General features: G+C 42.3%; 1 protein-coding gene across 3 annotated transcripts in view; it reads right to left on the bottom strand.

Moving 5' to 3' along the window:
- SYNJ2 (synaptojanin 2) overlaps positions 1–12,916 on the bottom strand; it is a 139,630-nt gene extending 126,714 nt beyond the window's left edge. For 2 of the 3 annotated variants that reach the window (XM_072643788.1, XM_072643789.1), the window contains exon 1: positions 12,523–12,915. In XM_072643788.1, the coding sequence (XP_072499889.1) occupies positions 12,523–12,649 (127 nt within the window). In that variant the 5' untranslated portion in view covers positions 12,650–12,915. Of the gene's footprint in view, positions 1–12,522 lie in introns of all 3 variants that reach the window. The other variant, XM_072643790.1, reaches the window with a different exon arrangement.
- Between the last annotated feature and the right edge of the window lie 3,341 nt (positions 12,917–16,257).

Below are 16,257 nucleotides of genomic sequence, written 5' to 3'. Positions count from 1 at the left end.
TTTATCTCCCAACTCAACAAGGAAAGGCATTCCCTTTGTTCATGGGTGATAACTTTCTTCTGGTTCTGATGCTTACTATCTTTGTGAGCAAATCACTTTCCTTAAAGATGTTTTTCTTTTCTTCTGGACCTAGGATTTCATTGACCTAGAGAACTCCTAGGAAAGAGAGTCCTTCACCAAGGCAGACTTCACACAGTTCTGCAATTTACAGTCTTAGGTATCTAGGAGTATGGAGAGTTAGAGTGAATTGTGAGGAGTCATATAGCTGGTAAAAGAGACAAGGCTTGAACCCAATTTGGAAGTTGGCTCTTGGTTGGTGTTATTGTTTGTCCTTTCCATGACCTCAAGGATATGTCATGACTTGCAGATGAAATGGATTTAACTGAGTCAGGGCTCTGCAAAGTCACCAGCCTCACTCTCCTCTGGAGCCATCTGGGTCCAGTGGCAAGTTATAGATCAGGACAACTGGAGATGACCCTGAATGCAGCGGGAGACACTGGCCTTTTTCAACTAAGGTCTTTAATAGGTCTCACTTTGAGGCAACTCCCATTCAGCGATTAAAGCTATATATAAAAATGAGGCAAAGAATGGCCTCTTTTACCCAGTCAAAAAAAATAAATAAAATTAGTCTGGGAGGGGGAAGACCCTCAGGGCTTCTGGCCAAAATAGAAACTGCCATTTACTTTACAAAGTACCTTGGGTAGATGTAGTCAAAATCCTTAAAATGACAGCTAATATTTTTATAATAAAGGGAACTGTGGGAGAGGGTAAGGATTACTATCAGTTTCCTCATCTTTAAAATGAAGGATTTGGACAAGGGTCCTCGGCAATGCTAAATTTGTCATTCTCTTAGGATTTTAAAAGAGGTAATACAACCGTAGGCTTCATGAAAAACGTCATAGGGAGTTGATAGCTCTCTTTGATTGGCCAACAGTGGGTCCCAGCCCAAGTCTCACTTAGTCAATGTTTGGCTCTTCTCAAGAAGAGCTTTTCCAAAGCTAAGGCCCACCAAGCAAGCTGTGCCCATAAGCTTGGTGTAACAACAATCCTTTGCACTCACCCTCCAGATGATCTCAGTCCCAGCAAAATCCCAGAATTGTTTCATATCAGCATGAGGTGTTCCCTGAGCTCTTACAAGCACCTGCAGTACCCACGTTCTGGTCATGAAGTTCTGCTATAAATCAAACTTATCACCTTTTTGCTGCTACCCCTGATTGTCAGAGCTACAGCTCACTGCACAAGCATTGGTTTTAAGTACTGAGATCTCTCTACGCTGCCTCAGGTCCCCCCAGTAGGGGCAGGGTTCCTGCACAAGTGTCTTTGCTTGCAAATTGTTTTCCTCATTTTGAAATTGAAATTGCTATTTGATTCCTGGCTCTCCTGTCTTTAGCTTACTTTGTTTAGATCCTGCTACTCACAAGTTGGAGACTGTTCCAGTCCGGATGACACTCTCTAACCACTACATCACAGTGCCTTTCATATGTTTTAAAGATGAGAAGCAACTGTGCAATTATAATAACACATGTCCTACCTAGCTCCACAGAGTTGTTAAAGAAGCACAGTGAGAACCTTAAAACACTAGATAAATGAAAGTCCTCTCCTTATCTATTCAGGTAGATTCATTCATCTAGCTCATTATTCACCAGGAGAGTGTAGATCTATTAAATACTGAGATTGACTGTTCTGTGCTCATTATTGCTTATTTCTATCCAAATAGTTTGACCACTTGCTCATTCCACTGTTTTCAGCCTTCTGGAAAAATTGTTTGTGGCACCCCCGTTGTTTTTAATGAGTTAGATGCTTTCTTACAGCAAGGGAAGACGTACTTGTTAATGTTTCCTTTGAGTAGCCAGATAGCACACGTGTAATTGATGAGTGAAAAGTCACCTTCTTATGAACAAATGGTGAAATTCTCTGAATTCTTGAATGGGAAATGAAAAAAACGAAAAAGTGTTTATTAAGTGCTTACTATGAGCAAAGCACTGTGGATACAAATGAAGAAGGAGCCAGGCCTTCCTCTCAGGGAGATCACACATTCCAATGGGACAGGTAATAATATAACAGGCTTCAGCAGCAAATCAGGAAGGTCTCATGATTCTTAGGACATATCAGGGTGCAAAGCAGATCATTGCATGTCTCTAATTCCATTCCCACTGATAAAAATATATCCATTTCCAGTGTTGAACCATTTGACAGTGGCAAGAATGAGGTGTTGAGAAATTTTTTGAGGCCTGAGGAGTTGTAGTTGCTGAGGTGGACGCTACTCAGCAGTTGCCAGATCCCATTCTCTCAGGGGTTGCTTCCTAGGAGGATGACTATGGGTTCTGGGCTGCAAGTACAAGAGTTGGGAGCGGGTACATTCACCCCTGGGGTTCTTGGGCTTACCTATTTGTCAGTCAGTGGCAAGCTGATCACCAGCTGGTGATGGTGGCAATAGTGAGGAAAGGAAGCCCCTTCTCCAAAGTTACTCCCCCTCAGGGATGGCTGAGGAGTCTGGACTAGAAACAGGGTCAGTGGTGTGGGAGGGGGGTGGCTTGTTCTCATGTCTCTTGGATTTGGGGGCCTGAGCTATATTCATCAGGATCCAAATGGGTGGTGGGGCATATTTCAACTCCTCTCTCTCCCTCAGGGTACCTTACTGCTTCCTTTGGAAGAGTGTAACCAGTAGATTTTCAAAATGCAAGTAATGGGGTAGGGTTTATGATAACCACATTGATTTTTCCAGGTCAGTATTCTTCAGAAGCAGGCTACCAGTGGCTCATAAATTAGAAGCAATTCCTTGGACACACTGGAGTCAGATTTTCTCCAGGTTATATGTCATGAAAGATTGGAGCATTCCCATCTTTACTGGAAAAACAAAGCTGTTTACACTATCCAATGGAGTATTTCCAGAGAGCATTTATAAAGTCCTTATTATTTGCAAAATTATGGCATTGCTCACTCAACCTGTTATATCTTCTGGAAAGATATCAGACTGACTAAAATTCATATACATTTGAGTAGCTTTTATTAATACCCTTTCCATTGATTTGGATAGTCTGTCCAGTGGTATAGATTTTAACCCATTCATGCCTGCCCAAGCTGTCTGTAACTTTTGTCCATGACTAACCCTAAGTTCATCACAGAGGTCCAACTCAATGGCTAGAAGCCATCCTTAGTTTTTCCTGACATCAAGAAGATACCAATGGGGAGCAGAACCAAGATGGCAGAATAGAAGCACATACCTGCTTGAGCTCTCCCCAAAAAGCCCTTAAAATACCTGTAGAAAATGACTCTAAACAAATTCTAAAGCAGCAGAAGCAACAAAATGACATGGCTCAGGAGGAGACAGTGAGGGTGGTGACCTTGCACAGCCCTCCTTCACTCAAAACAAAGTCAAGTGCAAGTCATGTCATCATTCCTTTGATGTCATGGTCTTCTCTGAAAACAAAGGACAAACACACAACAATAACAACAACAACAACCCAAATGGCAAACAAGGTCCAAAGAGTCAATGAGGAAAAGAATCCCTTAAGAAGCAGAACTGGCCAAATGGAAAAGGAGATCCAAAAACTCACTGAAGAAAATAATTCCTTAAAGATTAAAATGGAGTAGATGGAAGCTAAAGACTTTATGAGAAACCAAGAAATTATAAAACAAACCAAAAGAATGAAAAAAAGAGAAGACAATGTGAAATATCTCATTGGAAAAACATTGACCTGGAAAATAGATACAGGAGAGATAATTTAAAAATTACTGGTCTACCTAAAAACTATGATTTAAAAAAAAAAGCCTAGACATCATCTTCCAAGAAATTATCAAGTAAAACTGCCCTGATATTGTAGAAACAGAGGGTAAAATAGAAATGGAAAGATTTCACCAATCAACTGAAAGAGACTCCAAAAGGAAAACTCCTAGGAATACTGTAGCCAAATTCCAGAGTTCCCAGATCAAGGAGAAAATCTTACAAGCAACCAGAAAGAAACAATTCCAAGTACTAGGGAAATACAACCACTATGACACAGGATTTAGCAACTTCTACACTAAGAGATAGAAGGACTTGGAATATAATAGTCCAGAGGTCGAAGGAGATAGGATTAAAATAAAGAATCACACATGGAAAGAGGGCACAGGGTGAGCTGAACAAGAAGAGAGAATACCTAAAAAATAAAATGTACTGTTCAGTGGAATGTACTAGGAGTAAGAGAATGGGAGAGATACAATGTAGCAAATCATCTCACATAAAAGAGGCAAGAAAGAGCTTTTACAATGGAGGGGAAGAGGGGGGAGATGAAAGGGAATAAGTGAGCCTTACTTTCATGGGATTTGGCTTAAGAAGGAATAACACACACTCAGTTGGTATGGAAATCTATTTTACCCTGCAGGAAGGCAGGGGGGACAGGATAGGAGAAGGAAGATAATAGAAGGGACAGCAAATTGCAGAAAGGAATAATCAGAAGCAAACTCTAATGTGGGAGAACAGGTCAAGGGAGAGAATGGAATAAATGGAGGGCAGGACAGGACAGAGGGGAATGTGGTTAGTCCTTCACAACACGACTGTTATGGAAGTGTTTTGCATGGCTGCACATGTATGACCTATATCGAATTGCTTCCTTTCTCAATGAGGGTGGATGGGGAGGGAGGAAGGGAGAGAATATGGAACTCAAAGCTTTAATAATGTATGTTAAAAACTGTTTTTGCATGCAATTGGGAAATAAAATGTACAGGCAATGGGGCATAGAAATCTATTTTTCCCTACAGGAAAATAGAGGGGAGGGGGATAGGAGAACAGGTGGTAATAAAAGGGAAGAAAGACTGGAAGAAGGGATGGATGGGGTACATGCTGTCCTGGGGCAGGGGAGTAGGGAGAGATGGGGAGAAAATTTTGAATTCAAATTTTTGTGGAAGTGAATGTTGAAAACTGAAAAATAAATTTTATATATATATATATATATATATATATATATATATATATATATATATATATATATATACATGTAATACCAATGAAGTGTCCACCAGTCATCCTTCTCCCTTGCTACCTGCCCATGTTCTCTTGGTGACATCTTTTATTCCTGTTTTCTGAAATTCCTTATTTGGCTATATGTTGCAGCTTGCTCACATCTACCATAGGTGAGCTTTGACTGATATTACTTATTAATAACTTCCTGGCAAAAACAAATTACTTCTGCCTTCAAGAAACATACATGATGCAATGAACACCAGACCTGTTTTTAAAGTTCCAACTTTGCCACTTACTAGCAAGTGAATTAACTCCCCAGATCTTAGTTTCCTCATCTGTAAACGGAGACTCATATCATAAAGTTATTGTACAGGAACCTCTTTATAAACAGTAAAACATATATAAATAAGCTAGTAAAAATAACTAAGAGGCTAGGGGAGAGGTGAAAATCACAAAGGCAAATGGACAGAGTGGCTTTAGTTTTTTGAGCACACAGATATGTGTTCTCAACAGAAAAGCCAGTTCTGAAAAGTTACATGTAAAGCCAACCTTATTTTAAGTCCATGACACTATTTAAAGAAATCCTGCAGTGACTGCCTGCAGGTCTCACCTCCAAGGGGCTGCTGGGAGGAGGGCATTTTGGACAGTAGTTTATCAAATACTATGCAAATATGAGCTGTTACTGCTGTGCCTTTTAAAACATGAGAATGAATCCTGGTGCTTCTCGGTTCTGAAACATCATAGAACAGATTGGATGAAAGTTAGGCAGCTGTACAGGCAAGTGAAGGTGGGCTGCTCTCCTCAAGCTCTGGTTCCTCTTCACAAACTATGGCTTGTCTATCAAGCTTATTCAGGAGAGATGGTGAGCACCGGTTTGCGGGCCTGTACTCTCACCCTTCTGGACTCCACCCTTTCCACTGGCAGCTATCCTAGGAAGGCTGGAGAGGCCTCTTTGGAGGTTTGTTTTCATTGCCCCTCTTCATTAGCTGCAGATACCATCACCAGCATGGACTTAATATGTCTTGGCCCAGGTACCGATTGGGGATTGAGAAAACAGGGCTAATTCCTTTCTTGTATGTTAGTGGCTGCACTCCTAAGGACGCTGCCAAGAAACCCTTAGAGACACCATGGCTAAAGGCTTGGAGCTGATGGTTTCTAGGTCCAAAACTGGGTGGAATTAGGGTGCGAAGGAGTGCAGTAAACTAGTTCCCTTCCTACACTATCCTAGGTAAGAAGGATACAACTACTCCAACAGCAACCCTCCTCAGGGGAGAATTTAGACAGACAAGAATCACATTTAAGACGTCAGGATGCTGGGGAGTTATTTTGGAGATAGAGCACAAACTCAGAGAAAACCCAGGACAGCACAGACTCATCTCCACTCCAAGAGCCTCAGGCCTTCTCTTGAACCTCTAAGAAATGTTCTTCGAAAGGCTATGAAAAGCCTTTATAAAACAGGAGATGCTCTGTCTGTCTTCCCTGCTGCAATCCATTCCTTCAAAAGTGTTTGCTTTGTTTAGAAAAGGATGGCACATCTAGATGTTTCTGCTACAGGACACATTTCAGTTTGTGCAGCAAACTTCAGACTTACACATAAGAACGATGAAGACCAAATCTTACTTAATGGTGAACAAACTGATTTTAAAAGGTGTCAATCCAAGGAAATTCTTTCTGAACAACCCGATGGAGCCTATTAAGGCTTACATCATTCTCTTACAGGTGAATTTCATACAAGAAAGAACCAGAAAAACTAACCAAATGTTGGTATAATGGTCAACTCCACAAGAGTTTAAATGCCTACTATGTACCAGGCACCATGCTAAGGGCTGGTGATACAGAGAAAGGCAGAAACACAGGCTCTCAAGAGCTCTCAGTCTAATAGGGGAGAGAAGAGGCAAACAACTATGTACAAAGTGTGTGTGTGTGTGTGTGTGTGTGTGTGTGTGTGTGTGTGTGTGTGTGTGTGTATGTGAACAGGGTAAAATGGTTGGAGGGAGGAGGGAGAGAGAAAGAGAGAGTTCAGTCACATCCAATGCTTTGTGACCCCATTTGGGGTTTTCTTGGCACAGATATGGGAGTGGTTTGCCATTTCCTTCCTATAGCTCATTTTACAAATGAGGAAAACAAGGCAAACAGGGTGAAGTGATTTGCCCAGGGTCACACAGCTATGAAGTGTCTAAGTCCAGTTCTGAACCCTGGGAGATAAGTCTTTCTGACTCTAGGCCCAGCACCTGGCTGCTGGATGATCTCAGAGGGTTATACTAGTTTAAGGAGGCCTAGGAAAAGACTTCTTGTAAAAGGCAGGATTTTAACTGAGTTTGAATGAAGCCCAGGGATCCAGGAGATGGAAATGAGGAGGAAAAGAGTTAGAAATAAGGGGAAAAGCCATTGAAAATGTACGGAGATGGAGCAGAGGACAAGCAGGGAGCCAGTGTCACTGGAGAGGGGAAGGAGGGGACTAAGATGGAAGAAGGCTGGAAAGGTAGGAAGGGACCAGGTTATGAAGGGCTTTAATCATCATGGGATTTTATATTTCAGTCTGGGGCAATAGGGAGCCACAGGAGTGGATTGCCTTTAGAGGGTGCAGGGGGTGACTCTGATACTAGGGAAGGAGTAAGCCACAGAGATTGTAAAATGAATGCTCAAAGAGCATGTAGCTACAATTCAGTTTCTCCTAGTGAATGAAATAGGTCTGACCCACCTTGTTCACCTTCTTTTCCAATCTTTATTACAGGAACCCTACCAGAATGATACACTGAGAACTCCAGGAGATTCTGAGCAGGACAAACTTCAAGGCACCAACCTGACAGAATAATGCTGGGTCATAAACTCCAGGAAGGCGAAAACAGTCTCCCATCAGACAAAGCCTTTACCCCTGCTTTATGACCATTCTGTTCATTCCAATGAAGCCCAACTTTGTAGTCTTAGTCTAAACAGAGCAGAATGATTTAAAAAAAAAAAAAAGTCACCTTGCATGTTTACACAGGACCTTTCTTCCCAGAAGCTCCAAAGTAATTTGGGGACATTCTCTCATTAACTTAACTAAACAGTTCAAGGCCCCTCCCGCTGTGGACAGATTTAATACCAAATGTGGGAGGCACAAACACTCCCACACAGAGTTGGAGAAAAGAGGAGGGAGGGAATGAGTTTCAGGAAGAAAGTTGCTACCGGAGATTTTGTGCCCAACCACTGATAAATCCAGAGGTGGCTCTTCCAGAAGTGACAGTCTGAAACAAGTCAGTGAAGCAGTCTGTCCCCCGGGGGGGTGGGGCTTTGCTGCCCAAGACCAGATGTGCACATTACCCTGACCTAACCAATTCAGTGGGCTGCAGAGAAAGAGATTAACCCTGAGCAGCATTTATCCTCCAGTTCATACAATGATAAAAACTTTGTGGGTATTCCCTACCCCAACTCTGCCACATACAAACAAGAGAATCTGCATGGTATGCGAAGATCACTTATTAGGGGAAAGTGAGTCACCAGATGTGGTTTTTCACTCACCTACATTGCCAATTTACTAAGAAAAAATTTCCTTGAAGAGCTCCTGAATTCAACAACTGATATTTCTATAGACTATAGTTTACAAAGCTTTTTTACATACATACATACATATATGTGTGTGTATGTATCTATGTGTGTGTATACACAGACAAAGGGAAAGAGGGGGAAGGGAGGAGAGCAAGGGAGAAGGGGAGTGGGAGTGAGAATGGGAGAGAGAGAGAGGAAGAGGGAGAGAGAGAGCCAGCCAAAAATCTTATTACCATTTTAAGTAAATGGAACTAAGATTTTTGTCTATCTCTCTGAGGAGGGTCCTACAGTTATTATTAATCTCACTTGTATAGCTGATAAACTGGATGCTTACAGATGTTGTGATTGTCCATAATCATACAACCAGTAATTATCAGTCAAGATTTGAACTCAGATCTCCACATTCAGCATAGCTTCCCAGAATTAGAGCTGGAATGTATTTTGAAGGTCATCTAATCCAATCCCTTCACAAGTCACAGAGAAGCTGTGACTTTCCCCAAGTTCACACAGGTATGATGTGACAGAGCTGGACCTTGAATGCAGGGCCCCTGATTTTAAATGCAGCATTGCCTTTCTCTCCACTCTGTCACTTCTGTGTTTGGAGGTCTGCTGCTTCTTTCTCTTTAAAAGGCTTTGCTTTCGGCCCTAACCTTTAGAAGAAGGCATTTGGAACCTATTTAACAATCAGGCTTTGCTGGTTGGCTAAGTGACCCATGGCAAATATCTCTTTACAGATTTCTCAAGTAGTAACAGGTGCAACTGACCATATCATTGGAATATCTTCTTAAAACCACAAGTCAGGTCAAGAACATGATCACGTCTGAACCCTGGTTGGAAAACCTTAGTAAAATGCCCTCGAGGTGATAGAATCTTATAATGTTAAAGCAGGAAGAAAGATCATTTATTCCAATCCCCCTCATACAGGTAAGGAAACATGGCAGAAAAGCGCATGCATCATCATCTAGGAAGTGACAAATATTCGAACTCAGATCTTTTGATTCCAAATCCGCAGTTCTCTGCACTAAACAATATTGTCTTTTCATTGTGCTGCTTGGCCCTCCGTAAAGCTACTTACTAATTTGCTGTCTGGGAGGGCCAGTAATCAAAACCAGTCCTCAAGTGAGATTAGATGGATTTAAGATGATTCATTCAACTCTCACCCGGAGTCCCATATAACCAACAATCTGTATTTGCAAGATGGCTAGTCAGGATTAAGAGCACCCTCTGTGGCCACAGAAGAGAGAAATAAACTCACTTGGGAGAATCCAATCAATGCCAGTAACTTCATTAGTCCTGTGTTAAAACTGAGCTAACTACCTGCAAATCACGAGGGATAATGAGCACAGAAAAACAAAACAGAGATGCCCCAAAGCCTCTGCCAACTGAATCTGAAAAAGACATTTTGCTCTGAAACTTGAAAGTACCCAATGGCAGTGGCAAAAATTCTTCCAGAACAATCTTCTAACTCAATGCTGTTTTTTTAAATCAAAGAATTATATGGGACTTTGTTTTGCTTGAGTATGCCTATCATTACAAGGGTAATAACCCCAATGAGGAGGTGAGAGAGAAAAAAAGAGTTTTGTTTATATAAGAAAATTAAAAAATAAAAATGGAACCATTCTAGCTTTGCTGAGAGGAAAACTCAAAGAAAACTCAACCCATAAGCTGTATGAATGGACACTTTTAGTGGGAAGAAATCATTTTTTCAAACATTGTTGTGTCTAATCAACTTATACTTTATTGATTTTTCAAAGGATCATACAGACTACTTCTCTAGGAAAAGACTGCTCCTAGCTTTAGCAGAGAAGTATGAAGAAATGACTTTTTTGAAGCTAGTACTACCAATTAAATGCTACAGGTTAACTCAATTTCATTTAAGAAAAATAAAGATAACAGTGTACCATAAATACCAGCCTAAGAATTCCAGGGAAAAACAAAACCACACAATGCTAGGTTAAGCGACAAATTTGAAAGACTAAAAAAAAAAAATGACGTGGTTAGATTGATATGACAATTTCTTTATCATAAGAAATATTCTGGTATCTGGCTTACTGATATAAAAACACCTTGGGAAGGCATAATCGCAAAATTAATTTCATAATGAAAAATGTGCCTTCTGTTGCTTCAATTCATAACTGAGCTATTCACATTTGAAATAATGAAATCTTAAGTTGTTGATGTTTATCTGAATATTTTAACTGCTGTAAAACCACCTCCTCCCATTCTCTCAAAAGCATATCTTAACACTTTAAGTGGAAATACAAATTTGTATATGTTTTCAAAAGTCACTTTATGCAATCCTACTCTGGGTTTAGGTAAATGAGCAAAAAAACAAATAATCATCTAAAATGTTCATGGGAATCAAACTTGGAATGGAAATGTCTATCTCTTTTCTCTTTTGAGATACTACCAAATAGCTCAGTTTGGGCTTCCATAGAGGAACATGGAAGTTATCAGATTAGAACTGAGATAAGGAACTTTACATAAAGCTCTCAATTTAACAAAGATTTATTAAGTACCTATCATGTGAAAAGCACTGTCCTAGGTAACAGGAAGATTAAAAAAAAAAGCATAGAAAAAACAGCCCTTGCCCACAAGGAGCTTGCATTTCATAGAGGTGAACCAATTGAATATAAAAGAATAAAAGAAACAAAAACTTGTGCATACAAAAAAAAATCTCAGAAAAAAGGTACTGCATTTTTAATGACATTTTTGGGGAGGAAAAGATTAACTAAAGAAATGGTACCTTTAAAAAGTTTACAGTTTAGTTGGACAGATAGCTCATACACCTATCAAACTGTTTATATACTAAAAATGTTTACACAACCATCTACCAATGCATGCAATGAAATTAGCATGCCACACAAATTTCAAGAAAATATAGGAAACATGGCATTTTCTCTCCACTCATTGTTTAACCAATTATATATGCACAAGCTCACAAATTCAGCAAGCTTGTAAAGTGGAATCTCTGGCTTTATCTACACTTGGAAAAAAATTAGTTTTTAAAAAGTCCCACACTCCTGACTAATTTAGAACACTTAGAAGTACTTACTGCTTGAATCCTTCACACAGATGCTAGTGGCAAACTCAACCGGGGTGGTTTTACCTGAAAAAAATGTGTACTTATCACAGTATTTAGAGATCAAGGTCAAGTTCGATGCCACCAAGAACTCAGAAATGTACCCATTGTATTGGCAAGGATCTAGTGCTGGTCCTTACAGCCAGCCAAACTCTGTACTCGAGTGTGCTGAGTTTTCTTCACCATGTATTTTGTTGACCTGAAGCAGCAAGGCTTCCATAATGTACCTATTACCCATGTACCAATGTACCTATTACCCAAGCGGCTCACAATATTTCCTACTGTAATCATTTGTTCCAAAAACAGGTGTAGGGAGATACACACACACACACATACATGCATACATACAAACACACACGCGGAGTTGGCACAGCAGCCCAATCTTTATAGAGGCCAAATCTTTCAGATCATAGTTAGTATTTCCTGGTTTCCGGCACCAAAGTAAGACAAAAAAGGCTTGCGCTCGCCTTGCTGGGGCGTTGGTGATGCCCCCCACCGCCTCCTCCCGTAACCCACAGAGGATCCCTCCAGCCCAGCAGGCAAACCCAAACCCAGGCTGGGCAGAGGCAGCATGGGGAGAAGTCACTGTAGAGAAGGTCTGAGCCGAGGGGCTCTAAAGCTGACTTGGAAGGGCGCTGGAATCCACACTACAGCCCCAGCTCCCTCCCACTCATACACCGCAAGCTGCTCCAAGCCTCTTCATTCTTGGGTTTTTAAAGAGAAGTCCACTCCCGGAGTGTCCACCCGGCACGAGGCTAGGCTGCCCTGGGCACCACGCTGCCCCGTACCGCAGACCCTGGACAAGCAGCCCCAGGGCGAGCTTTCGGGCAGTGCCTCTGTTCCCCCATCCCGGGCAGCGATCTCCCTCCCCCAGGGGCGCTGCCCGTGCGCTGCCCGGCTCTCCAGGACGTGCCAGCCCGGCCCAGGAAGGTCCGCGCCCCGGATCGGGGGAAGGAAGGAGAGCACTTACTGAGCGTGGCCACCGTGCCGGCCTCGAAGAGCAGGCAGTCCGGGCGGCTGCGGGCCTCCAGCAGGGTGCTGCTCTCCCCGGAGACATCGAACCTCCGGAGCAGCCGCAGCCCTTTGCTCAGAGCCATGGGGAGCTGTCCTCATGGGCCGGGAGAGGGCCGCGAGGAGCGCCGCAGCCTCCCCGGGTGCTGCCAGCCACCCAGCCCGAGCGCCGGGATCGGAGCCCCCACGCTGTCCAGGCTCGGGATCTGCCCCCGCCCGCTCCCCTAGGAGGAAACCGCTGGCGGCCGCCCAGCTGGCCCGGCCTCAGGAGGCAGGGAGCGGTAGGGGAAACCGCCAAATGCCCCTCCCTGGGCCAGGCCTTCCACGCTTTGAGCTACTTTCAGGAGTTTCACTTTGTCTCCCTACCCCAGCCCGGCCCACTGCTGGCTCCTCCTCCTCCTTCCTCTCGCCGCCCTCTTGCCCCGGGGCAGGTGAGAGCAGTGGGCAGCTTCCCTAGCACTCTCTGGTCTTTCTTCCTTTTCTCGGGTTCAAAAGGCTTAGCGCTCCCCCAAGAGGTCTAGACAGCTGCGCTTTCCTCCCCAGTTAACCTGGGGGCTAGCGGGCTGTGGAGGCACTGGGAGAAAAGTCAAAACGAGTTTCTCCGAGCTGTTCCTAAAGCTCTCCTGCAACTCGGCCTTCCTCAGTAGGTCGTGGAATCTACTTTGGTCAAGGATCCTGCCAAGCCCTGGCAGTGGGGAGACTTCTCAGACCCTCCTGTGCAAGTGTCAGGGTCTTCTCCAGGTTGTAGCAGATAAGGAGGGACATTCCATACATTCCACAGAGCTCTGAGGAGATGAAATCCAGCAGTTCTACAATTACGGAGAGAGAGAGAGACAGAGAGAGAGAGACACCAAAGGAAAGAAAGTCCATACAAGGCAGTGGTTATTATAGTAAAAAGAACTAGGAATTACAAGTCAGGAGAACTTCCTTTGTCTCATCTCATTAAACTCTGATGAGCCTCAGTTTCCTCCTCTGTAAATAGGGGTAATAATCTCTGCCTTCTCTACCTCATGGGATTGTTAAGGATCAAGTCAGATAATAAACTTGAAAGCACACTGAAAGACACTCTACAATTGTTCAGTATTATTCATGTACTGAACGTGCTCTGGGCTCACTCTTGAAGACCAAGGTAGGCTCTAGGTTCTAGGTTCTAGGGGTACCCCTGAGGGACTGAAGGTGTCTTCTTTACTGCTAATAGTGTAAGTTGCCATTTTCAATGCGTTCCCCCCAGTTGGCCAATCAGCATCTTTATTAAATATTCTGTACCAGACACTGTAATAAGTGCCCCTTCTATTAGTCACCTCTAGTTCCACTTAACCAATTAATATCAATTAGCTTTTACAAAAGGATATTAACATAGAAGATGTAGCAAGAACAAACATACAAACATTTCCATCCAACACTGTGGAGGCACATCCTTCGGGATAATGTCTCAGTCTCTGGAGACAGTAGGCTTAAGTTTAATATGCGTTCTACGTAGTATTGGTCCCACCAAGTTCATGTGCAAATATGGCAGTGATTCTGGATGAGTTCCTCTCATCATCAGGTCATCAAAACCCTGCACTCCAGCAGTTCTCCTGACATTCTGGTATTGATAAGGTCACAGTCTCCAATTTCCTTCACCAAAACGAAAGAACAATGATGACAGCAAAGAACCCAACCCTGTTTTCACTTACTCCCAGACTCCTGTTTTGATTACTCCAAAACCTGGTTCTGGCTGTTAGTTAACAGGATTTTACTGAACCAGTCTCTAACCTGAGAATGAACAAACAGCAGACCACAAAGTGCCAGTAATCAAATGGCCATTAATTAGTTTCATTATGAGAAACAGATTTGAAAACTGGGAATTTTCCTGATCAGAATTCCACCTTGCTGAAGTGAAAACAGAGATTACATGCATAAATCACAAGTGGGAAAGGAGGGAAAGAAGGCAGATTACAATGTTTTCCTAGACTTGAGCAGTTTCCCACGACAAACCCAGAAATGGAAGACAATACAACAATTCTGGAGTCTTATGGGAGCAATACAGCTCAAGTCCTTGGGGGTCATTACTTGGTTCTATGATGGGCTTTGATTCGTTTCACTTCAGGAAAGCAGGCACAAAGATCCCAGTAATTGTGAGCCTTGCCGAAGTTGGACTCATCATTTTAAGCTGCATTGTGAGCTCTCTCACAAGAGAGGATATTCTTTAGAAAACTAATCTAGTAGTATTTTCCTTACAAATATTATGTTGATTATTATAAAAATCATAATTCCCTTCACAAAGCCATCACTCCCCGCACTGCCTCTGGACCTCTACTCTAGTGGCTGGCTTCATGCTAGTTTCTTCTCCCCGCTCAGCTCCCTTCCTCCCCTTCCTCCCACCCCTGTCCCTGTGATGACATCATTCCCAAACCTATATTTGAGAAGCACCTGCATCAGCTGCATTTACTCCAAACCTGGCTCAGCTCATGACTCTTTGGATGCCTTCTGGATCCTTTCCTCTCCTCCTCACTCCCTTTTGCAACTTCTTTTATGTGCTGTCTTCTCCCCTTGGGTTGTAAACTCCAGGAAGGCAGGGATTCTCTTATTTTTATTACGATTTGCTTGTATTGCTTATTCCCTGTGCTTAGCACAGTGTCTGGCATACAGTAAGCACTTAATAAATGCCTTATCTATCTTCTATGGAGCCACATGTTGGCTTGAGACAAGAAGGTGGCCTGAAGCCTCTGTCCTCTAGGCATTGTCTCTTACCAGACGTCCTCCAGCCAGGAGAGAAAGAGAGCCCTTTTGAATGCCTTCCCCTTCAATCTAGCTTGAAGGGAATCAAGGTATGTGTTTAGTTTATTATTCAAGTATATTATAGATGATTCTATTTATTTTTCATTATTGTCACTCTCTCATTTTGATCATGGATTTGAATGCAAGCAATCAACCTATACTCATACTGAAATATTTTGAGTTTTTTCTTCAGTGAGCTCTCAAAATATTGCAAAATAGTAAATGCAAGCTCAACCCTTCATCCAGTTTTTATATAATACATATTTGTTAAGTATGTTACCTCAATCATTTTTCCAAATATTCCTAAATTAAGTTAAATGTGAAAAAAACTTAGATGTAAAATACTCATGACAATGAAATTCATCATTTCTGCTGCTTTTCTGTTTTATTGTCAAAAGCCATAATAACGAAATGTCCATGATTTTATTAGGATATTTTCTGAGGACTTCCACACAAAAACAAATTCCACTTTGACTCAATCCTCCAGGCAACCCTCTAGGACTATAAATTGCAGATAATGTGCCAACCCACATAGATAGAGGGAGTTTCATTTAGTGAGAATTGGTGAAGGAAGTTAGGTACAGCTACCAAATGATTAGGAATTGCAAAAGAGAGTGTAAAGGAGGTATTCATTAGGTTCTAACCACGTTAGTTGAAATCACAAGGAATTGGAAAGCTGACTGCTGAAGATCTCATAAGCCTAGATTCTTTCTTTAGATCCCTAGATTCCTCCTTCATAAAAATGATTAAAAGGGGAAAATAGAAGACATCTTATTATATTTTGGAACTTTTTGGTAGGTCTTAGACAGCCAAAAATCTTCTGAAGGCTCTGGGTCCAGAAAAGATTCCTCTTCAGAAGTATCTATTGATGTTGCCAAGGAAGGATGGCTCCATTTCCAACTACTTGTCACTGATCAGGGGAACACATTCAGTT

This window comes from Notamacropus eugenii, chromosome 2 (genome assembly GCF_028372415.1).
Source record: "Notamacropus eugenii isolate mMacEug1 chromosome 2, mMacEug1.pri_v2, whole genome shotgun sequence".
NCBI classification, from domain to species: domain Eukaryota; kingdom Metazoa; phylum Chordata; class Mammalia; order Diprotodontia; family Macropodidae; genus Notamacropus; species Notamacropus eugenii.
This window is presented reverse-complemented; position numbering and strand designations above follow the sequence as displayed.